Source organism: Pimephales promelas, chromosome 22 (assembly GCF_988280905.1).
Source record: "Pimephales promelas chromosome 22, fPimPro1.hap1.1, whole genome shotgun sequence".
NCBI classification, from domain to species: domain Eukaryota; kingdom Metazoa; phylum Chordata; class Actinopteri; order Cypriniformes; family Leuciscidae; genus Pimephales; species Pimephales promelas.
In genome coordinates this window covers 13,456,393-13,481,626 of record NC_142790.1, presented here as the reverse complement: position 1 = coordinate 13,481,626, position 25,234 = coordinate 13,456,393, and the positions used below count along the sequence as shown (strand labels likewise).

General features: G+C 37.8%; 1 protein-coding gene across 3 annotated transcripts in view; it reads right to left on the bottom strand.

Annotated features, from left to right (window-relative positions):
- Positions 1-25,234, bottom strand: part of gpr158a (G protein-coupled receptor 158a) — a 148,553-nt gene that overhangs the window by 14,527 nt on the left and 108,792 nt on the right. For all 3 annotated transcript variants that reach the window (XM_089125668.1, XM_039666644.2, XM_039666645.2), the window contains 3 exons: positions 10,703-10,812; positions 5,903-6,141; positions 2,299-2,437 (listed from right to left, as the gene is read on the bottom strand). In XM_089125668.1, coding sequence (XP_088981794.1) covers positions 2,299-2,437; positions 5,903-6,141; positions 10,703-10,812 — 488 coding nt within the window. The remainder of the gene's footprint in view (positions 1-2,298; positions 2,438-5,902; positions 6,142-10,702; positions 10,813-25,234) is intronic.

Below are 25,234 nucleotides of genomic sequence, written 5' to 3'. Positions count from 1 at the left end.
GGGGTAGGGCTAGGGGAAGGGGAAGGGGTAAGGGGTAGAATTGGGATTGGCCCTTAGTTTAAAAGTGTACTCACAGTAGGCGATCTGAACCGTATTATTTTAAGGGCGCGTCTGAATCCACTTTTGCTTGTTCAACGACAGGAAAAATGGTTGGCATACTTAGCGCATGGTCTAAAAGGATGGTCCCTATTCTCTCAATAAGTAATCGATGTGTTTTGGGCGTAACGTATCAGCTCAGGGTCGAGGTTAAAACGCATAAGCAGACCATCTACGGGACAAGCCGGATTCCACCATATCTTTATGTACACAATATTAATATTTTACATTGTTATCCAGTTATTTTTATTATTTGGCTAGTTTGTGTGCTGCTGGGCATGTGTGTAATAAGCAGAGTGTACGCACATTGTGGACCCGCTTATAGGCACACATTACTATCGCACTCTTTAAAAATAAAAATAAATAGTGCCATTGACTTTAGACCAAGTTTTTGTTGGTCAATGGCACAGTATATTTCAGTTGCCTCAAAATAGCAATTTTCCAACATTGTTGGCTTGTTTTTTTTTCTAACAGCATTTTTTTTTTGCACAAATGGGTGCAAATGTATTTGCTATTTAAATAACGTGGCGCAGGACATGCATAGAGCTAAATGATAAATGCATAGAGCTAAAACTGGCAAAAAAAAAACACTTGCGTCGGGCTTGATAGTGCTCGTAGTGTGAGCACACCCGGTAACACTTTAGAATACGGTTCCGTCGTTAATGAATAACTACACAAGAACTAATGAGTAACACAATATTAACAATCTAGTAACTATTATTAACTAACAAGAAACTCTGATTAACGAACTAGTAAGTAATAGCGCACAGACGAAAGTGGTAGTTCACTATTAAGTAATCAATAACTACTATTTTTTAATACTTCCCAGAGAACTACTGAAAAAGTTTATTAATAATCTATTAACTACTATTAACTAAAAGAAACTCTTATTAACGAATTAGTAAGTAATAGCTCACAGATGAAAGTGTTACTAGATACTTCTGTGGCAATTACTAATTATTTGGATCTGTATTATGAAGTGAAGATCATTGGAACTAACTAGTAATTACTCAAGTGTTACTACATGATCTAGTCATGATTTGTGCAAATGTTTGAGGTTTTTGGTGAACTTTAGTAACTTTTAGAAAATGTCTTTAGTAACACTTGAGTCATTACTAGTTAGTTCCAATGATCTTCACTTTATAATACGGATCCAAATAATTAGTAAGTAATAGCTCATAGATGAAAGTGTTACTAGATACTTCTGTGGGAATTACTAATTATTTGGATCCGTATTATAAAGTGAAGATCATTGGAACTAACTAGTAATTACTCAAGTGTTACTACATGATCTAGTCATGATTTGTGCAAATGTTTGAGATTTTTTGGTGAACTTTAGTAACTTTTAGAAAATGTCTTTAGTAACACTTGAGTAATTACTAGTTAGTTCCAATGATCTTCACTTTATAATACGAATCCAAATAATTAGTAATTCCCACAGAAGTATCTAGTAACACTTTCATCTGTGAGCTATTACTTACTAATTCGTTAATAAGAGTTTCTTTTAGTTAATAGTAGTTACTAGATTATTAATAAACTTTTTCAGTAGTTCTCTGGGAAGTATTAAAAAAATAGTAGTTATTGATTACTTAATAGTGAACTACCACTTTCGTCTGTGCGCTATTACTTACTAGTTTGTTAATCAGAGTTTCTTGTTAGTTAATAATAGTTACTAGATTGTTAATATTGTGTTACTCATTAGTTCTTGTGTAGTTATTCATTAACGAAGGAACCGTATTCTAAAGTGTTACCGTACACCCTAATACTCACAGGACGAGCCGTCTGACAGACAGCTTTCTGTGTGCGTGCTTCGGATGTGTGTGCTCAGAAAACCACATATCAGAAGTTAAAATGGTTTGACTTCAAATGATGATGAAGAACTGCAATGTTCCATGAGTGTGATCGCATTAGTTTGAGGATAGACCACAAGCTGTAAAGGCACATCACTACCCTGGATAGGGGGCAGGGAGCAGCAGTTCATTTGCATTTAAAAATACACGCACAAAACATGCTTTCACTCAAAAATGGGCATTTACAACGTGGTACGATAAATTATCTGCGGGCTATTTTGAGCTAAAACTTCGCTGACACATTCTGGGGACACCTGAGAGACTTATATTACATCTTGTAAAAAGGAGCACACTAGGTCCCTTTTAATCATGATAAGACATTTATGAGGAGGGAAAGGAGGAAGTCACTCACCTTAAAATGTGGAATATGAAAGAGAGGATGAGCTCATTGTGCACTGCGATGGCCATGTAGCGAGGCTCATGAAACGCTGAGGGGACGGTCCTCACAGCAAAACAAAGATACACACCCCACAGAAGGAACAGGAATTCAGCTGTTTGTGAGAGATAGTAAGGAGTTAAAACCCAAATGACTAGTACCTAGGACATACCAGTCACCAGATCAACCAGAGAATGATGTGGATGTCAATACCTTTCTGTTACAAACCAATATAGCGCTAAATTGAAAATACCAGAAAGATAGAGAAAAAGACATTCAATGAATGCAATAAAAGATTTCTAGATTGCTTGTATTCCCTGGAGACTGCTTGACAGACAATTACAAATGAAGCTGTGGAAGGTAGTCCAAAGATTTTAAAGTTCCCCATCCCCTATTGGCATACCCTAAACAATGTCATTCAGTCAGCTGGCCTGACATCAATAAACATGTGTTCCCCCAGTGAAAATCTGTCATCATCAATGTGATGTTTACTGATCCAGGTGTTAGATCGGGCACATTCTAATTTGCCATGCTTGAGAAAAATACATCAGGATAAACATTTGTGTTGAATTCGATTTGTCACAGCCTGGCTGATGCTTCCTGTGAGCTCCGCTATATGTCTGCAATTAGTGCCAAGCCAGACTTGATTAATCACTTCCTTGGCTTGTATTTCAAACATAATGGCCTGCAATGGTCTACCACGATTGCAATGTCCGGATTAGCATGCTACCAGATTACTCTTACAATTTAGGCAATGCCACTTAGATGCACTTCATTTGTCAGGACCCAGTATCTAAGAGGAACAGATTCTAGTTTTGTCTTCACTTACTGAAAACTCAAGCACAAAATACTTATAATCAAGTCATTCGATTATAATAAGTCATTTTTGTTTCATCAAAGATGATCACAGATGTTACAGATTACAAGCTATTTAAAGGTTGAAAGGTTCTTTAAAAAAGAACTACACTTGAGCACACTTTTATAAAGAGTCTGGAATGGAAGTTTTGAGTGCTTTTTGACCCACTTTAGAACATATTAAATGTAATATTGAATAACAAAATATAGTTAAAATAATTCACATGTTTTTTTTTTTAATTAGTCAAATAAGCATCCTTCTATAAAGCATGACAAAAGTACACTTAAAACTACACTGTGTGATTTTTACCCCCATCTATCGGTGAAAAGGTGATCATCCAGTGAATATTAGTTTCTGTTCCTCTCAATTCCGATTTCGTTTTAACTCCTTCGGTGGCCAATGTAGTCCAAGATTAACATGGCTTCCAGTTCGACCTCGTCCATGAGTGTTAACTCAAACGTAAACGCGAAATTAACGGGTATGTCCCTCTTTGGCTAATGTACTTTCAAGATGGAGGGGCAAATGGCGACCGACATTAGAACCCCTTACCCGTATGTATTTTCAATGGCATATTATTAGGGCTGCAACAACTAATCGATAAAATCGATTATAATCGATTATGAAAATCGTTGTCAACGAATGTCATTATCGATTAGTTGGTCTGATTACGTCACGGGGATTGTTTACATGGAACATGCGCTTCTTACATGCGCTTCATGAGGCGCACATGCAGTCTCTCTCCCTCGCCGCTCTTGTATCGCGCGCGCTACACCGACTGTTTGAACGGAGCACATTATCTTCTGTCTCGCGCGCGCAACACGGACGGTTTGGAGCACATTATCTTCTGTCTCGCATGCACGCTCTTGATTCCGTGAGTTTGAACTAATTTGCGGGCATCAGGAAACCGCTATCAATATGCAGCATACACGAAAATCATTCACCTTTCGGTAAATTCGCCGTTTTAAAACCAAAATAGGTGACCTGCGTTAATCGTGTATACTTTATGAAGCCATACTATAGTATAATGTGACAAGAGATAGAAATGTATATTTAAGTCATTAAATTCAAGTTAACCTAAGCTTTTCCCTCCACTGCGGCTGTCAGTCATTCTCTATTCGGTGTTCAAACAGCGCGTCGCGTTACAACAGTTAACATGATGAAACTCTTTCCAAGATGATTCAATGTTGTTATTATTATAATTGATCCGTAGATAAAGGTCTATGATGGTTTTTCTATCTTGCTAGACTTTTATTGCTGTAACTTAATCACTTTCTACTGAGTGTCTGTTAGATCACAACACTATAGTAGAGTCGGCGCAGTATAATTGTTCTTCACGTGCACAGTAGCCTAACTGAAATTTAAAACTGTTAAAAGAAAAGGCTTAATAAACTATTGCATATAGATACTGTATAATACACAGTCAGTATGTCTTTCTCTTTCCTTGGTGCTTTTAACTTTAATGCGGCGGACACTGAAGAGCTGCGCGCCGCCCTGTGACTCCGTGTTGCTTCAAGCGCATCATTCAGCGCTCGCGATGCGCATAAGCACTTTGTGCAATTCTTTCATGATCATGTCATAATACTTTTGCGCAATGAAAGCTTATTAATAGCCTTTCTTGTTCTGTCCTATCTATTATATTTTGCTTCCTCACTAAACAGCTGTGCTTTACATTTAAAACAGTTGTGCATATGATTTTAAAGATGTTTTTCATGAATGTATAACAATACAAAGAGCAATGTGTACATTTTACCAGAGTTAGTGCTACACTTATTTTCTCTTATTTGTTCCCCACTAAGGAATGTTTTTTTCACTAAATGTTCAGATTTTATAAAATTATTGTGCACTTGTGATATTTCTAGGCTAAGTTTTGCTGAGTTATCCACTAATCTAGTTTACAATAGCATTTTTGTCATAGGTTATGGTCATACATTTTTTTTATTTGTTGTTTTTCTTTATAATGAAGTTGTCTGTATTAAGTAGATTGTTTAACACACAAAAGAGTGTGGTTTTTAGGGTTTTATTTTGTTATATTAATCAAAAAAAGGAATATAATTTTTTTATCCGATTAATCGATTAATCGAAAAAATAATCGTCCGATTAATCGATTATCAAAATAATCGTTAGTTGCAGCCCTACATATTATACACTCACGAGAATTTATTACTTGAAGGAAGTAAATGTACATTAATGAGCACATATGTTTTTGAAAGAACTAAGTGTTTTTAGCTAAAAATAAACTAAAAGAGTTACACAGTGTAGCTTTAAGTGCCCTTTTATTTGATATTTTATTATATATTTTGAATGTTTGAAGTAAACTATAAGTGCACATTTCTACGGAGCCCCTAAAGGGACCTTTGCAAAAATAAAAATATAAAGACTTTCACGTGTGCATGAGAAACTTTTGCGTGCGTACAGCATTTATAGTGTTTCTTGTTATTTTTTTACTTTCTAATAAATTCTACTGAACATTCTAGTAAACATTTGCTTTTTGTGTTCCATGCAAAAAATTAGAGCAGCTCGAGTTTGAATGATGCCATAAGTTGAATTTTTCCTTTAAATAGTGCCTTGAAGATATTCTCTCTACTTTCTTTCTTTAAACAAGTATCCATTTTTGGGAACATTTCATCCAGACTCTTTGATTCTGTTTGATAATATATTCAAGCTGGTGCTCATTAAAATGCCAAATAGTCATAAAGGAAGCTCTTAGGTAACAGTTTCACTCACCCACAGCAATCATGTAGTCCCAGCGGTCCAGCAGACACATGCTGAACTGCAGCCTATCAGTGGTGAAGCCCACAGTGATGAGAGCGAGATGTCGGTTTGGATTCTGACAAACAGCGGCGGTCCAGGCTATTGCGAACCATAACACAATCAGCAGGATTATACACAGTAGACGTAACACCCTCCAGCTGGTCATGTAGGGGATCCGTTGGGCTGTACGTGACAGGAACACCTTGAGAACCCTGGAAAACAATAAAAACAACCATTGTATCCAAGGCCATTGTAACAGTATATGAAACGGGGTCAATCGCCAGTTGGCTGGTAAGATTTTGTAAAATTCCAACAATGTTGTGAAAACAAACACAAACGTGAGTGCCGCTGCATCTCAGACAGTGCGCAAATACTGAATTGAGCTCTTTTTCACGTCTTCTTGCACTTAAACGGTCAAACTCACAAAGTTTCAAAAATGCCCATCTTAACGAGTATATGAGTAAACATAGTCGGTTATGTCTTGAGTGAACATTAACAGTAGAGAAAGATGTGTACTGGTATCAGTGTATTGGATCCGTGAAGTAGGTCTTAAAGTCCCTGTGAAATCAAAATTGAACCTATTTACTTTGTTAGCGCATATTACTAGTCTTGTGGTGAACAATTAATCAGTGCAAGTGAATATATATTAAAAAAATGTTTTACCTTAGTAATCTTTAATCAAAATCTGAAAAGTTACTTCCGGTCTGGAACGGTTTCTTTTTCTGATGACGTAGGTTTCACAGTTTGGGTGGGGAAACGCTTAACCACTCCCCTCAAACCGTTAGTTTGCTATGAGCGAGAGATGGAGAGGAGGAGCGCTAGAGTAAAACCCTGCCCTCTGTTCAATATTCCGTTTCACTTGGAAATACGTCACAGCACTGGAGAAAAATCGTTGGCAACTTCCGGTTCACGCGGACTTTAAAGTGACAGCAGCCTAATATGTCTGCTATATTAATCAACAACAAAGAACCAAGAAAAAAATCATTCACTGCTTTTGACTGAATAACTTTTGTACCTTTAATAAGGATTAATCTACCTGAAAACTACTGTTCCTTGTCTTTAATATACTGTATATATATATATATATATATATATATATATATATATACACAGTATATTAAAGACTTAACCTAACTATATATATATATTTAAATGTATAGTTAGGTTAGTAGTTTGAGTTGTGGTATCAACATTTAGAATAGAGAATTGTGAATTTTCACTGGTATCTAAATTTTTGGTGTCATAACTGCCTGTTTTTGCAAAAAAACTGTTTCATGGCTGGTAAAAAAAATATTTATGGCTGGTAAATTTTCTTTACCATTGGCAGGTGAGGCAAAAAGTGAATATTACGCCCTGATTGTGTCATTATCACCCCAATATTGGAACTGATGTGGACCTAAAATAGCACCTTGTAGAAGTGTACAATTGTTGACATTTATTAAAGTCTGCATTTGTAAAGCATTTTACTTCCATAATATGGTGTAATTTCGAGTGAACATGATATTCAAAATGATTGATTGAATAGGAAATGTGGCCGTCCGAGAGGAAAGTTATTATTATTTTATTATTATTATTATTTAAAAAAAAAACGTTTGTTAAAGTTTTAAAATAACTGATAAAATCATGAATGTGTATTACGAAAGCTAAGGTAAATTTGAATTTTACTAGGCATATTAATAATTATTTTTCTGGAAAAATTTTACAAGAAGCTTAATAAGTTGATATTAGTTAATGTATTAACTAACAATGAACAATACATTTGTTAGAATATTTATTATCTTTGTTAATGTTAGTTAATAAAAATCAGCTGTTCATTGTACTGTATGTTCATGTCAGTTCACTGTGCATTAACTAATGTTAACAAATACAACATGCACTGACCTAAAGGATTATTAGGAACACCATAATACTGTGTTTGACCCCCTTTCCCCTTCAGGACTGCCTTAATTCTACGTGGCATTGATTCAACAAGGTGCTGAAAGCATTCTTTAGAAATGTTGACCCATATTGATAGGATAGCATCTTGCAGTTGATGGAGATTTGTGGGATGCACATCCAGGGCACGAAGCTCCCATTCCACCACATCCCAAAGATGCTCTATTGGGTTGAGATCTGGTGACTGTGGGGGCCATTTTAGTACAGTGAACTCATTGTCATGTTCAAGAAACCAATTTGAAATGATTCGAGCTTTGGGACATGGTGCATTATCCTGCAGGAAGTAGCCATCAGAGGATGAGTACATGGTGGCCATAAAGGGATGGACATGGTAAGAAACAATGCCCAGGTAGGCCGTGGCATTTAAACGATGCCCAATTGGCACTAAGGGGCCTAAAGTGTGCCAAGAAAACATCCCCCACACCATTACACCACCACCACCAGCCTGCACAGTGGTAACAAGGCATGATGGATCCATGTTCTCATTCTGTTTACACCAAATTCTGACTCTACCATCTGAATGTCTCAACAGAAATCGAGACTCATCAGACTGATGTCTGATGTCTTAAATACGAATGCCATTATGTCATTTCCAGCGCTGTCAAGCCCACATTATCTTCTGTAAATGTTCCTAAAGATCCTCCACTTATCCTCCTTCCTCCATTGTTCATTTTCAGCTTTTGTTGTCCAAACCAATTAAATGCAACACACAGTGGTTATATTGTCCTATGCACCTCCTGTTAAAAAAAAAACATTTAGCTGTGTAGTTTCACGATGTAGTGAATCTTTTTTTTTTTTTTTTTTTTTTTTTTAAAGTACTTTACCCCTGACTTTACTAGCCGTGGAACAAGCAGCTCTGGCACTTTACAGGACGTTTACTTTAATGGAAAATTAGGGATAATACAAACATTAACTGTGCTTAAAAGGGTATCACAATTAAATCAGGAGAGGCTAATGCTGCAAGGTCATACAGGAAACGAAGTCCATGTAAGAGTAAGAAAAAGTGCATTATAGAGCCACTCTAGATATACTGACCTTCTTTATAGCATCTTAAGTCTTTATGGAATAATAGTCTGTATTGAATCTGAACTTGTTATGAAATAATAGTGATGACAAAGCTAAAGTATAATGTTTATTTAATGAGTATTTTCAAAAGAACAAGCAATACATGCTTCTAGATATATCATGTACCCTTGTGAAAAAGTACACTTTAGCACACTTTTAAAACAGAAATAATTTTATCACAGAAATAAAACTTTAAAGTGCCTCATAATGCTTTTTCGAATACTACCTTTCATGCAGAAAATACACAAATAAAGTTGTTGTTTAAAAGAAAGAGAAAAATTTGGTGTTGTCGTCATGGTGAGAAGATGCCGTTTCCTGAGTTGCAAATCCACTTTTGGATGAGGACACGAATTGATATAAAATCGACACCATAGTTACAATCAGGATCACTGCGTGTCCATGTGGAGACACTTAAATGCATTTTAATAATTACAATTAAATAAAAATATACAATAGTTAAAATTATATTAAGTGCAGTTAGCTGATTTTTAGCTGTTTGACCCCTGAAATAGGACTTTATACTGTACTGACAAGCGTTTATGATTGGCTAAAATATGTATTATTGTGAAGTAATTCAGGACACTATATGTAAAAAGAATAACAAACTACATTTACAATTGTAATCAAGAAATTTGTGATTTATCTGCAAGTATAGTTTTTCTAAATTATACTTTTAAGAATTGAAGTACATTAGAAATACACATCCAGTACAACTGAGGGCACTTCTTTTTCACAAGTTCTGGAGGGTCAGAATATTTAAATTAAATAACAGTGTGCATCAAAAAATAAACTGCTCTATTTGGAAAATTGTCGGGAGTCTAGTTTAAATATATATTTTATGAAAAAATTAGGGCTGTGAAACGATTAATCGCGATTAATCACATCCAAAATTAAAGTTTGTTTACATAATATATGTGTGTGTAGTGTGTACAATTATTTTGTATATATAAATACACACATATGCATGTATATATTTAAGAAAAATGTGTTATTAATATATCAAATATTTATATTTTTGTATAATATTATTTTTTTTTTACAAATGTATATATATAAAGTATATACGTATGCAAATATTTCTTAAATATATACATGCATGTGTGTGTATTTATATATACAAAATAATTATACACACTACACACACATATATTATGTAAACACAAACCTTTATTTTGGATGCGATTAATCGCGATTAATCATTTCACAGCCCTAGAAAAAATATATTGTTTTAATAATATTGACAAATTATATAATTATTCCAAACAGAAATTCATGTTGAATATGTCAAAAATGTTAAGTTGCTTTAATCAATATTATTATTTTTGGATTAGCACTAATTGCAGCCCATGAGGAACAGATGAATTCTTGTTAACTGTTCAGACTCTCTACAGCCTAGCCTTTGACTCTTTCGCCCGCTATCCAATCTGCTACCAAAAACCTGTCCAGCCTTGGTGTTTTTTTCAGTGTTGATTCTGAAATGGCAAAGATCTCAGCAGGATCCACCTCATCTGCCATATTAGGAAAGTACAAGTTGTGACATTTAATAACATTGTGGGGTGGTGAGTCATCCAGAATGTGTGTTTGTCTGAGCAGCATATCTATTTCTCAGAGGCACCAATCTCAAAACTCTCAGAGATTACAATGTGTCATTCTCCGCTCACAGAATGTAAGTCGTTCTCAATATCTCATTCTAGCCATTCCTAGGATGAAGATTTGTATCAATCAAGATAATTATTACTAAGACTGTGACCAAAATAATAACAACACAAGTACCTGAAGAGTTTGAGGGTGACCGTTCCATAGACCGTGGCAAACCCGAGCAGACGAACCCATCGCAGCAGGATACAGCGGAAAACACTCGGCTGGAAGTACAGAATCACCACCTGGAAAACAATATGCAAGCACTCAAATGGAATATGCATTCATTTTAATAACTAGGTGTCTATTTATTCAGACAAGGAAATGTTTGCTACAAGATCCCCGTGGTTTTGTCCTTGACTGATGGTTACAGGATAAAAAAAGTTAAATAAATTAGATAAAAAAATAGCTAAAAGCACAAAATGGAACTTGGAAATGGAAAAAAAAAACGAAAACATAAATGTCGATCACACTTTAGGGTTCAATTCTCACTATTAACTAACTATTAACTACAACTTTTCCCTCAATAAACTCCTAATTACGGCTTATCAATGGTTTATTAGTTGTTAAGTTTAGGTATTGGGCAGGAACTAGGGATGTGTATGTGGGACATGTTACCAACACTAAAACATACCATGAAACTGTTATATAATGTCTATCTAACTTGATAAAAACATTTATATTCTGCCTTTCAGCTGATAAAAATGATTTGTTCTTTAGTCCCTTCCATAAAAAAATCTTTTTTCCCCAAAAAAGTCATTTAAATTCAGCATCACTGAGCCCAAAGGCAGCACGAATCATGTATACAAAAATTTTAGAAACAGTTCTGACCAAGTCCAACAAAAATCCAACAAAAAAACAATGAACAAATAAAATATAAAACAACATGAAATTAGATAGACAGTCTTATATATTAAGAATATATTAAAAACCAAAACCAAAAACGTTCAAATTTTTAGAAAGGATGTGAATTAAAACAACCTCTGCAGGTTAAACAACAGATAAATTCTTTGTTTTCCGACAGGGAACATATATGAAACGAATCACTGGTCCACATTTTGATTGACAGCCATCACAACCAACGAGTGACCGTGTTTACTTATGACGAAGTGCTGCAAACTACGCAGCAAAACTAATAAGTAGAATGCTTTCTTAAAAAGGCAAAATAACGCATGCATGTTTTCTTAATATGATATTAAAAACTAATAGACTGATGAAAATGTGGGACATTTCCTCAATATGCGACGTGCGGGACAAGAGGTGAAGTGCTGAGCGGGATGGGTGGTCACCCTAGTACCATGAGTGTTCGCTCTTGGGTTTGAGCACGCGCAAGACCATGAGCGCTCTTGTGAAAATTTGGTTGCATTCTGAAACATCACCGATAGAGGCCACTAAAAAATACATATAGCACCTTTAAGATTCGGATTATACACAAGTGCACACTCAACACCATTAAGTGCACTTTTTCACAAGGGGGAGATTTTCAGATATTTTTTTTGTGCCTTGAAAAATTACTTTCTTAAAATTATATAAGAATAATCGCAATCACGCATTACAGAGACCGGTTCAATATGTTGGGATAGAATAAAGTATTTTAAATATTCAAATTAATTACATGTATGTGTGCTGATTAAATAATTGCTGTTGTTAACAAATATCACTATTTGCTGAAAAAAAATCCCCAAATTAAGAAAATAAAAATAAATTGTGGCATGATGAAACACTGTTGTGACTGTTGTGTCACATCACGCTATGTTTTCAGCATCTCGCGTCATGAGTGCCACATTGTTAAGACGCTGATGTCTTGAGACCACTGCATTGTGTTCAATTCTGTTTTATAGCGGTATTTTTTCAATTCAATTATTTTATTAATTTCTTTTTACACTGATTACACTAAAATTACATGCGGAATATACACACCCTGATTTTAACACTGAAAAACACACACAACATATTTACTGTCTAATTTGTGCAAGGAACCATTCTGTCAACAGGGTTTTTTAATGGGGACACATGAAAGTGCATAAATCAGAAACTCGCTATTCATTTCTCTGCTCATCACCTACATCAAGCCTCCAACCTACAAAAAAAAAAATACAAATAATCTCTTTGATGTGACTGTGATGTGCACTTTCATTGATCTATACATCCATCATCCTTATCTGCCACCGTTCTCTAAACAAACCCGTCAAGGAATCTAACAGAGAATTCCAACACATCACAGCGCTTCCGATGCATCCACAGAGAGAAAGAGAGAGAGACACTAAAGGTGAACTGTAATTGAAGCAGAATTTCACAGCTGTGCCGCCAGAAACCCCCCTCTGTCCCCCGCGCGCTGGCCTCCGCTCAATCTCTCTATGTGCAAACAGCCATGCGACGACGCTCTGTTAACAACAGTCTGCTCACTTCTCAGGAAGCTCTATTATTAAATTGATTATGGAAAAATGATTCAGAGCAGATGAATTGCTCCAGCACAGACTCTTCTGTCATAATTAAGTTTAGAAAAACGAATGACAGAGTCTAAGATACATCCGTAGGGGGCTCACGCAGACCCTCACAGTTCCCTCACACACACGCTCTTCTTAAAGGATGGCATGAGCAAATAGTGAAGTTACACATCATCATAAATGTATTTCTGCTATTTAAATTCAACATGAGATGCAGTTCGGCATTTGCAACTCATTGTAAGAAAAATGGCGGGACTTAATTTTATCCTGTGAAAAGTTGTTTCATTTTGATGAAAGATCATCTAAAAGCCCTAAACATACAATAAACGCAACATTAAAAAAATAGAAATAATGATATTTTTGTGATTTGTAAAGACACGTGGATGCAGGTTTACAGAGATAAATTTGAAAATGTCAGGTGTATATAAGCTTATTTTGTAACAGAAAACACATGATAAAAACTCATCTTGTGTTTTTAGTCTGGCTTTGAGTGGTTTGTCATTTTGAATCCTTCAGTTACATTCATTCATTTGCCCTTACGTTGACAAGTGTTTTTTTTTTTTAAATAGACAATATAATATATAAAACCACAAGAATACCTTTTATCAGACTTAAAAGAAAATATATGGCATTATGTTTCAAAGCATTGTGTCATTGTGTCTGCATGTCTTTTACTTGCATTTACACACGTCACCAGCAGATGTCACCTGTGTTTTGAGCGCTTTGACACAGTGAATCATGTTGTAAAGTAAATGGTTGAAGTGATTCATAGTTGGTTTCCTGTGTCAAAAAGCTTTGTTTCTTCCATCACAATAGCTCCTACTCAATTGTGAGAACTACGGCTTCTTTTTCTTTAACTTAACGGGATGGTTTACCCAAATATGAAAATATTCTGTGTATACGACTTTCTTCTTTCAGCCAAACACTCCATCGGAGTCCATCGGAGTTATATTACAAAATATCCTGGCTCTTCCAAGCTTGATAATGGAAGTGAATAGCAACTGAGATTTTGAGGCCCAAAAAGCACATTCATCCATCATAAAGATTGTACATGACAGAATCCAACAAAGTCTGTTACTATAATACCGGTAATGATGTACTGGTGCTCGTTGTTTGTGTGTATGCTATGTATTTTTTTTCCCCTCTGGGCTTGCCGTAGATAGAAATGGTTCAATTACTGCACAAAACATACCGTAAATAATCATGCAAACATACTTTTATCTTGCTCTGTCATTTTCTCGGCACCAATGGATACGTTCTTTTTTGTGACATGGCTTAAAGGGATACTGTTAAATGTATTGCACCCTTATACATTGTATTACGGTACCCAACTACCCGTATTGTTCTATTTGAAGATATACGGTTATGTACGTGATGACGTTACGTTCTTTTTTTACGTCTCATGCTTCTGAATTGAGAAAAACATGTGAACTGATCGTTGATGTTCAAGTGATGCTTGCTAATAAAATCCTGCAAGAGGATAAACAGCACTTAACGTTTCGTTTGTTTTCCCTGAACAAGAGTGAGGGTGAATGCGCACTCGGATGCTCAACAGGTTATGGGCCCAGGAACGGAAACAAATGAGCGTGAGTAAAGACAGACGCGACGTATTACGCGTTCTATGAAGCTAAAGAAGCAGCTAAATAAAGTGTCCTAGGAAGAAAAATCGGAGGGAAAATGGCAAACAGAGCGGTAGGAATCCTAGCAAATCAATCTTTGTTTGATGGATCCGAAGATAAATATGATCTTTGGGAAACGAGATTCTTAAGTTGTTTACACACTCTAAAGTTAAAAGAGACCATTTTGCATGAGCCCACTGGTGCTGACGCGGAACAGCTAGCCGAAGACAGACGGAAGAATGCTGATTGTTATGCTGAACTTGTAAGACTGATAGATGATAAAAGCCTATCACTGATAAGACATGAAGCTGCTGACGATGGCAGGAAAGCCCTTAAAATACTGAAAGAGCATTATTCGGGGAAAAGCAAGCCACGGATAATAAATATGTACACATCGTTAACTCAACTGCACATGGCGGACAACGAGAGTGTTACTGACTACTTGATAAGAGCAGAAAACATCATCACAGCACTGAGAGATGCAGGAGAAGCCATGAGTGATGGATTAACCATAGCAATGATTCTCCGTGGATTACCAGATATTTTCAAACCGCTAGCCGTCCACATAACACAGAATGAGGACGACGTTACGTTCACAGATTTTAAGAGAAGACTGCGAATCTACGAAGAGGCGGAGAAAATGAAAGGAATTGAATCCACAGATAATGTGATGAAGACACAGACAAGACAAGGAAAAGCTCCACTCAGGTACCACACAAAAGAAAGAAAAGAGGAAGACACTAATGTGACGTGTTACAAATGTGGAATAAAGGGACACAGAGCGAGAAAGTGTTACAAGAGAGTGTGGTGCAGTCATTGTAAAAATAGTACACACGCGGAGTTCCTGTGCAAGAAAAAGGGTAACCAAGATGGCGTCAGAAAGGTGACAGACGAATATGTTAATGACCAAGATCATCTCTTCAAAGCTGAACACTCAGAATATGAAAAACCACAGAACAAAGTGAAGATGAAAGGCATCATGGTAGACGCAGGAGCGACGTCACACATTGTGAGCGACATCACAAAATTCAGAAGTTTTGATAGCTCATTTCAACCAGAGACTCATTCAGTAGAATTAGCCGACGGTACGAAGTGCAGTGGAATGGCGCAACAAAGAGGAACTGCAGTGATTTATCTCATAGATGATGCTGGAAAGCAGCACACTGCACAGCTACGGGACGCACTATACATGCCTTCATACCCACATGACATTTTCTCGGTAGCTAGAGCAACAAATGGAAGAGCAACAGTCATTTTCAAAAAGGGAGACAGCCACTTGATTACCAAAGACGGAAGCAGGTTTGATATACATGAAAGTGGAAACTTGTACTATTTACCAACACTAGAAGAGGGCGTTGACCAGTGCAAAGTGTGTCATGATTTACAAACCTGGCATGAAATTTTGGGACATTGTAATCATGAAGATGTACTAAAGCTACAAGGTGTAGTAAGAGGCATGGAGATAAAAGGAAACAAAATGAGACCGGAACAGTTATGTGAAGTGTGTACAAAAGGAAAATTCACGCAGACCAGAAACCGGGAGCCAGACAGAAAAGCAAAGAAACCTCTGGAACTGATTCACACGGATCTGGCCGGCCCCATGCCAACACCGAGCAAAGAAGGACACAGATATGTACAGTCGTTTACAGATGACTATTCAGGTACAATGTTCGTGTACTTCCTGAAAACTAAAGGTGACACAATACAAGCTACTGAGAAGTTTTTAGCTGACATTGCACCTTTTGGAGAAACCAAGTGTATCCGTTCAGATAACGGCACTGAATTCATGAGTCGAGATTTCCAATCGCTGTTGACAAGGAGTAAGATCAGACATGAAACATCTGCACCTTATTCGCCGCATCAGAATGGCACAGCGGAGAGAGGATGGAGAACACTTTTTGATATGAGCAGATGCTTACTGATAGAGAGCGAATTGCCAGATGAGTTGTGGAACTACGCAATGCAAACATCAGCCTATGTGAGAAATAGGTGTTACAGCAGACGTACAAAGAAAACACCATATGAGTTATTCACAGGGAAAAAGCCAGATGTTTCGAAAATGCAGAAATTTGGATCAATATGTTTTGCTTACAAACAAGAGAAGAGCAAACTGGACTCAAGATGCGAACAAGGTGTTTTTATAGGCTACGACAAGAACAGCCCCGCCTATCTTGTATACTACCCTAACACCGCAAAAGTTCAAAAACACAGATTGGTGAAGTTCACGACACAGACAACCAGTGAAAGAGAAAAACGAACATCTGAAACACACACAAGGTATGAAAACTTGGTTTCAAATACCTTCAGCAGTGAAATCAGTGCCGCCGATAATGTGGAGGATGAACCAGATCATGGTGGTCAAAGTGATGTTTCAGAGACTTTACCTGAACAGGATGCTCCCAATCAGTCAGGTAGAGCAACAGAATCCGAGACCAGAAAGAATCCCCCAAGAACCAAGAAGAAGCCAGCTTACCTTCAAGATTTTGAAACGGAGGATGCTGAAGACAAATTGCAAACATGCATAGATTTTTGCTACAGGGCAGTATGTGATATACCTCAAACCTACCAGGATGCCGTAACATCAACAAAATCCAAGCAATGGAAGGATGCTATGGACAAAGAAATGCGATCATTGAAAGAGAACAAGACCTTCACACTCACCAAACTACCACCAGGAAAACAACCAGTCGGAGGAAGATGGGTCTACGCACTTAAGAGAGACATTGACGGATCTGAAAAGTACAAGGCAAGATTTGTGGCGAAAGGATACAGTCAGAAACAAGGGACTGACTATGATGAGACATTCTCCCCAACAGCTGACATGACAAGTGTGAGAATAGTTTTGCAGAAAGCAGCACAAGAAAACCTAATCCTGCACCAAATGGATGTCGAGACAGCTTACTTGCATGCCCCTATAGATCATGAAATCTATATGGAACAACCTGAGGGTTATGAGCAAAAATCTGAAAAAGATGGAAAATTAGTATGCATGCTAAAGAAATCTCTCTATGGGCTCAAGCAATCTGGTAGGAACTGGAACGCTTTGTTGCATATATGTTTGACTGAGAACGGTTTCACACAGAACCCAGCTGACAATTGCGTGTACACTAAAGAAAAGACAGATGAGAAAGTAATCCTGATAGTATGGGTGGATGATTTAATCCTAGCTGCTAACAGTGAAAGTGTTCTGGAAAGTGTAAAAGAAATGCTCACAAAAAGGTTCAAAATGAAAGACATGGGAAGGTTGAGACACTTCCTGGGAATAGATTTTGAACAAGCAGAGGGTCTAGTTAAAATGTCACAGGAAAGATATGTGAGAAGAATACTAGATCGTTTCAACATGCAGAACTGTAAACCAAGGGAAACCCCATGTGAACCAAGACTTGATTTTACAGAAAATGCAGAAAAAATGAAAGAGCCAAAGATGTTCAGGGAGGCAGTAGGAAGTTTGATATACTTGTCCACCTGTACTAGACCAGACCTGAGTTTTGTTGTCAGTAAATTGTCTCAGTATTTTGCTGAACCATCAGAACAGCACTGGAACACAGTTAAACATGTGTTCAGGTACCTTAAAGGTACAGCAGAACAGCAACTATGCTTCAGGAGAAATGACACAGAGAGTCTAGGTCTGAGAGTGTATAGTGACGCTGACTGGGCATCTGACACAAAAGACAGACGTAGTACTTCAGGGTACTGTGTTAATCTGAGTGAAGAAAGCTCTTTGATCTCATGGAAAACCAGAAAACAACCGACAGTAGCGTTATCTACTTGCGAAGCAGAGTACATGTCTTTAGCATCAGCCATGCAGGAATGTATCTACCTAGAACAGTTGCTTAAGGGTATGGACACATACAAATATGCACAAACAAAGGTGTTCGAAGACAACCAAGGTACCATTGCACTAGCCAGAAACCCAGTCTGTAGGCAAAGGTGCAAGCACATTGATATCAAATACCATTTCATAAGAGAAATTGTAAATGATGGCAAGGTTATCTTGGAATATTGTCCTACAGAGACAATGGTTGCTGACGTAATGACAAAGCCAGCCACCAAGCAGAAGTTAAAGAGGTTTAGTCGGGATATGTTTGGAGTTTAAAAGTGTAAAAATGTTTGTATACATTCAATTAATGTAAAGGAGAAAATTTTATTTGGTGTTTAATTTGATGTTATAAAAATACAATGGGCTAAGAGTGAGTGGGGGTGTTAAATGTATTGCACCCTTATACATTGTATTACGGTACCCAACTACCCGTATTGTTCTATTTGAAGATATACGGTTATGTACGTGATGACGTTACGTTCTTTTTTTACGTCTCATGCTTCTGAATTGAGAAAAACATGTGAACTGATCGTTGATGTTCAAGTGATGCTTGCTAATAAAATCCTGCAAGAGGATAAACAGCACTTAACGTTTCGTTTGTTTTCCCTGAACAAGAGTGAGGGTGAATGCGCACTCGGATGCTCAACAGATACTCCACTTTTTTTTGGAAATATGCTCATTTTACAACTCCTCCAGAGTTAAACTGTTGAGTTATACCTTTTTTGAATCCATTCAGGTGATCTCCGGTTCTGGCGGTACCACTTTTAGCATAGCTTAGCATACATCAGGGAAGTTGACATGACCATTAGCATTTCTCCCAAAAAAATGACCAAAGTGTTTTGATATTTTTCCTATTTAAAACTTGACTCTTTTATAGTTACATCATGCACTAAGACAGACGGAAAATGTAAAGTTGCGATTTTCTAGGCTGATATGACTAGGAACTATACTCTCATTCACAGAGGTGAGACCAATTGTTTTGCAAGTCACAAGTAAGTCTCGAGTCTTTGCATTCAATTCCCAAATCAAGTCCAGAGTCAAGACAGACAAGTCCAAGTCAAGTTGCAAGTCCTCGAGTTTAAGCTTCAAGTCTTAAACAAGTCATTAGTGCTTTTTGCACAAATTACTGTCTCAGTGTTAATTACTATATGAAATGTATACTAATTTATATCAGGAAGGCTTTTAAAATATGATATGATATAATAATTTATAGTATTATCATATTTATTCAAACTTAGTGGATGTTGATTGGTTGGTTGTCTGATTGGTTGAATGTGAAGAGTTAGCCTGGATGCCAGCCCGAACTCCGCCCACAACATTTTTTGGTCGGGAAGTTCGGTCTGGACTCGATCCATTGAGGAGTAATTATGATCAGGCAAAAAATGAACGGGCCAATCAAATTGCCAGGGCGGGCTTTATACGATGATGGACAGATGATCTGCAGGAACGTAATCATCACGTTATCAAAGAGCGCTTGTCAAAGATGACTGCAGCTGGAGAATTGAGATGTATAGATTCCGCTGTCACGTCTTTTGTAAAATAAATCGACAGCACATTCAATTTAATAGAAAAATAGAGAACTGCAATCAAGGCATTTGTCGATCGGAAAGATATTTTTGGCGTCCTTCCTACATGATTCGGGAAAAGTGTAACTTATCAGCTGGCTCTGACGGTCGTTAAGAAGATGGGACGTAATGAAAAGCCTGTGGTCGTTGTGGTTTCTCCTTTAATCGCACTCATGGAGAAGTAAGTAAAAGAAGCAACACTCGTTATTTAACTTCTAAAATAAATAAAGTAGGCTACGTTCTGTATTTGAAAACTGCGCTATGCAAAGGAGTTGACTTACTGCGTTGGTCTGATTGGTTGTAGGTCTACCGACTATCCAATTGAGTGCAGAGCCTTTTTTTCCCCCTGGTTCGGTTACGACACGCTTCATAATCAAAGCCTAATAGAGCGGTTTCAGACTCATATTCTCTCTTGAATATGAGTATGACGAAGTCAGGCTAGGGAAGAGTGGCAATGCATAAAAAAATAAATAAATAAAAGTAACTGTTCATTGGGAAAATTAATCGTAATTTGCTACACATTAAGTTTTAAATATTGAGTCTCTGGTTAAATTATTTTGTTAACACGATAGTAATTGTACTAGAACTTTCCTATTTCCATGGCAACGTATCAAGCATCACGCGACACTTTTTGGGGCTACGTGCCTGTCATTTACAAAACGTAACGTAAATCCATCCATTTCTCCCGAAAGACATGAAAGTGAGTGGCTGGTGTACAGGGAGAAGACTTTATAGTTACCTATAGGCTAAAATGTGCGTTTGTTGTGGGGAAAAAATACATTTGAAAGGTTTATTATTTCCGCTTACTTAGACCAGTGTTTCCCAACCCTGTTCCTGGCGGCACACCAACACTGCGTGTTTTCTTTGTCTCCCTAATCAAGCACACCTGACTCAACCCATCAGCTCATAATCAGGTGGGTTAATGAGCTGATGGGTTGAATCGGGTGTGTTTGATTAGGGAGACAAAGAAAACACGCAGTGTTGGTGTGCCGCCAGGAACAGGGTTGGGAAACGCTGACTTAGACATCAGTGTTTTTTTTTTTTCTCAAATTATAAATGGTTCGCTAGTACTTGTGTATTTAAATGCCAGAAAAAGAAAAGAAAACATTATTTTTTTGAAAACTGTCTGAACGTGTGATAATAAATGACAACTGACACGCGCTCCTGAACGCACTCTATCACATGCTCTCTGGCTCAGTGCCAAACGTGCGAAAGCAGCGCTAATCGGCGCTGTGATCATGTGTCAATGATACAGTGCTATACTACAGTCAGTGATTATTACAACTCTGATCTGTGGTTTTAGAAGGTAGATCAAGTCTTTCCAAGTCACAGGACACAAGTCCGAGTCAAGTCGCGAGTCATTGTTGTCAAAGTCTAAGTCGAGTCGCAAGTCATCTTTGAATGTCAAGTCGAGTCGCAAGTCATCAAATTTGGGACTCGAATCCAAGTCAAGTCCGAGTCATGCGACTCGAGTCCACAACCCTGCTCATTCCCGCGTAATCAAGAAACTTCACTGCCATACCATGAGTGCAGCAGGCGTAATATTATGACGCAGCGCCTGAAAATAGTGCCCAGCTTCCAACGTGACCAGGACTAAGTTTGTATAGTCATCGCGCCTGCTGCACTCATGGTACGGCAGTGAAGTAATGATTATTACGCAGGAATGAGAGTATAGTTCCCTGCATATCAGCCTAGAAAATCACAACTTCACATTTTCCGTCTGTCTTAGTGCACAATGTAACTACAGAAGAGTCAAGTTTTAAATAGGAAAAATATCTAAACTCTTTGGTAATTTTTTTGGGAGAAATGCTAATGGTCTTGTGCACTTCACTGATGTATGCTAAGCTATGCTAAAAGTGGTACCGCCAGAACCGGAGATCGGCTGAATGGATTCAAAAAAGGTAAAACTCAACAGTTTAATTTTGGGGAGTTGTAAAATGAGGGTATTTCCGAAAAAAGTGGAGGTAACATTACCGTGTGTCCGCAACTATGTGCAGTTGCGCACAAATTGTCTATGCAAGTGTGACGTGTCTAGATTATGCGCATGAGACGCTGGCAGACACAGCAGCATTTGTAGGGAGGTATATTGATCATGAAATCAGAATTTTCTTGTCTTTAATTATTCATTCATTCATAGTAATTCATTAATGTATGTCACAAATAAAATTACTCGATTGGGGGGCCCCCTGGTGGCCAAGGGGCCCCAAGCAGCCGCTTAGTTCGCTTATGCCTCGGGCCGGCCCTGGGTCCCATGGAAGTGTTAATGTTATGAGAGTATTAAAATACGGGTTATTTTACAGAAAAATACTAAAACGGGAAGACAGCGGGAAAAGAGCTCAAATACGTGAGAAACCTGGAAAAAAACGGGAGGGTTAACAGCTAACATTACTAACTAATGTTACAGTTTTGAAACATATGGTTAAAAGTACATGTGTGAATGGTTACTAAACTAGCAGCTAAGTGGAGCGCATCTTAAAGTCACCTTTGTCCGGATTACTGTGCTCCCTGTCCCACAAAACGTTAAAAGTGCCGATTTTGTCCACATACCGGTCCCTGGTTTCCTCATTTAACATATCCTGGTAAATTCCACATCCTTTTAAGGATTGTACAACTTTTTTTCTTTTCTTCCTCCCATCTCAACACATTCTCATCCCAAGACGTCATCTAACTGACACTTTTGACCATACGTCAACATCCGATGTTTTAGGGTACCCTTTAACGATCCTATGGTGTCATCTAACTTACGCTTTTTTAGCGTCAGTTAGATGACGTGGGTAGGTTTAGGTCTGGGGTAGGGTTAGGGTTAGACAGGGTCATCTAACTGACGTTAAAGGGTACCCTAAACTGTCGGATGTTGACGTATGGTCAAAAGCGTCAGTTAGATGACGTCTTGGGATGGGAACGGGCTGCCCAACTCTGCTGCTTCTCCTTGTTTGACTTGCTGTATGTTCACATTCGCGAAGCATGGCGGCCACGCCATGTATTGACATCATGACGCCCAAGCCCTATCACTATACAAGCGCAAGCCATCTTTTGTGTAAAAAAAAAAAACCTATTGTCAGAATTTATTGAAGACGAGCAGTGAAAAATTAGAGCTGAAAAGACGTGGATACTAGGATTATTTTTGCATATGCATTTGTAGGAGTTTCCCTTTCAATCGCTAAATGAATGGGAGGAGAGTATTTCAATGAATCATGCAAGGTGATTTGCTAAGGTGTCTTTGCTAGTCAATTAACTGGTATTTGCACCATTATTTAACGTCCCCCAAAAAGCATATCTTAAACCAGAGGCTACTTTGCTCTGTTCTCAGTAGATTGTGTTGCATTCGTTTTTAATGAAAATGATACGGCTGTGTCAGTGTTCTATAATTTACGCGTCGTCAGTTGACCACGCACAGACATTTTCACTCCCAACGCCATTTTATTCGGAATTGCATTCTCAAATCTAAATCTAGCCCATAGTTTGCTGATGATGCTTTCAGGAAACAGTTTATGGACCCCATTGACTTCCATAGTATTTTTTTTTTCCTACTATGGAAGCCAATGGTTTTGGTTACTGATATTTTTCAAAAATATCTTCCATATTGTGTTCAGCAGAAGAAATAAATTCATACAGGTTTGAAACAACTTGAGGGTAAGTAAATGTTGACATAATTAATTTTTTAAGTGAACCTTTCCTTTAAGACAAGGCCAAACATATGGCCAAAAGGGGTGTTTCATTAAGGCACGGTAGCAAAAAGGGTCAGAGAGAGGGTAAAAAGGGATGTGAAAAGCTAAACTCAGATAATTGTAATGACCCCTTTAAATGCACTTTTACTGTCCAGGGGGGCAGGAATGTGTTGTTTCAAAGATGTAGTGCCTGTGTGTGTGTAAGTTGTGCTTGTCAGGGGAGCATCCAGTCGGCCAGCTCTTAATTAGAACTGGGAGTACCACACGCCTCCAGCAGAACTCTCAACAGTTTTAACCAGTCGCTGACAAACCATGCAAAACTAACACTCTACACCTTCTCATAAATATCCCATGCAGAGTAAACAGCACTACTTTCAAGGATTACTTCATTGTCAGCACAATATTCATCTCAACTAAATTGACATCACTGTTGAACGATATGAAACCTGTACTCTGTCAGGAGTAGTGTACTACAGGAGTGACTAGAACTGCAACGTATCAAAGGCCTTTAATGTGTCAGGACACAATTCATTACATAACACGAGTGCACTGCATCTCAGCGTTATTGCAAAAGCATTAACTGTCATCATCTATTCAGTTTCCTTTTTCAGGTCAAGTAATGTAAAGTAACAGTTTGAAGAGAAACTTGCTGAGCAAGTGAAAGTGAGTTAAACTGTCAATGGGTAACCAGAATAACATAGCCGATAGTGACGCAGAAATTTAAAGGTAACTATGTTAATAATAATAATAATAATAATTCGTTACATTTATATAGCGCTTTTCTGGACACTCAAAGCGCTTCACATAGAGGGGGGGATCTCCTCAACCACCACCAATGTGCAGCATCCACCTGGATGATGCGACGGCAGCCATATTGCGCCAGAACGCTCACCACACACCAGCTTACTGGTGGAGAGGAGACAGTGATGAAGCCAATTGGTGTATATGGGGATGATTAGGAGGCCATGATGGACAGAGGCCACTGGGCAAATTTGGCCAGGATGCCGGGGTTACACCCCTACTCTTTCGAAAGACATCCTGGGATTTTTTATGACCACAGAGAGTCAGGACCTCGGTTTAACGTCTCATCCGAAGGACGGTGCTCTTTGACAGCATAGTGTCTCCATCACTACACTGGGGTGTTAGGACCCACACAGACCACAGGGTGAGCACCCCCCGTATGTTGCCCCCCCTCACCAATGAAGTCATAATCTGCCATACCAATGAAAGGAAGCACGTTAAATCTGTTAAAATGTGTTATTTACAAATCATGCACTATGTTACAGTTTTTTTCGATTGCTAAACGACAATGAGCACAACTGGAGCTAAATGTGCAAAACTCTAACCACAGTCTGCATTACCAACAGTCACCTGAGCACAACTCTTAACACACGGCTCAAAACAGGCTCAGTGTGCACAACACTATGCACAACCCTCACTGAGATAACACACACTGTCACTCAGAACACACTGAGAGGAAAAACAGTAGCATCAAACACCAATGCAGAAAATCCAAACTTTTCATCTTTACAGTTTCAAAAATGTCAC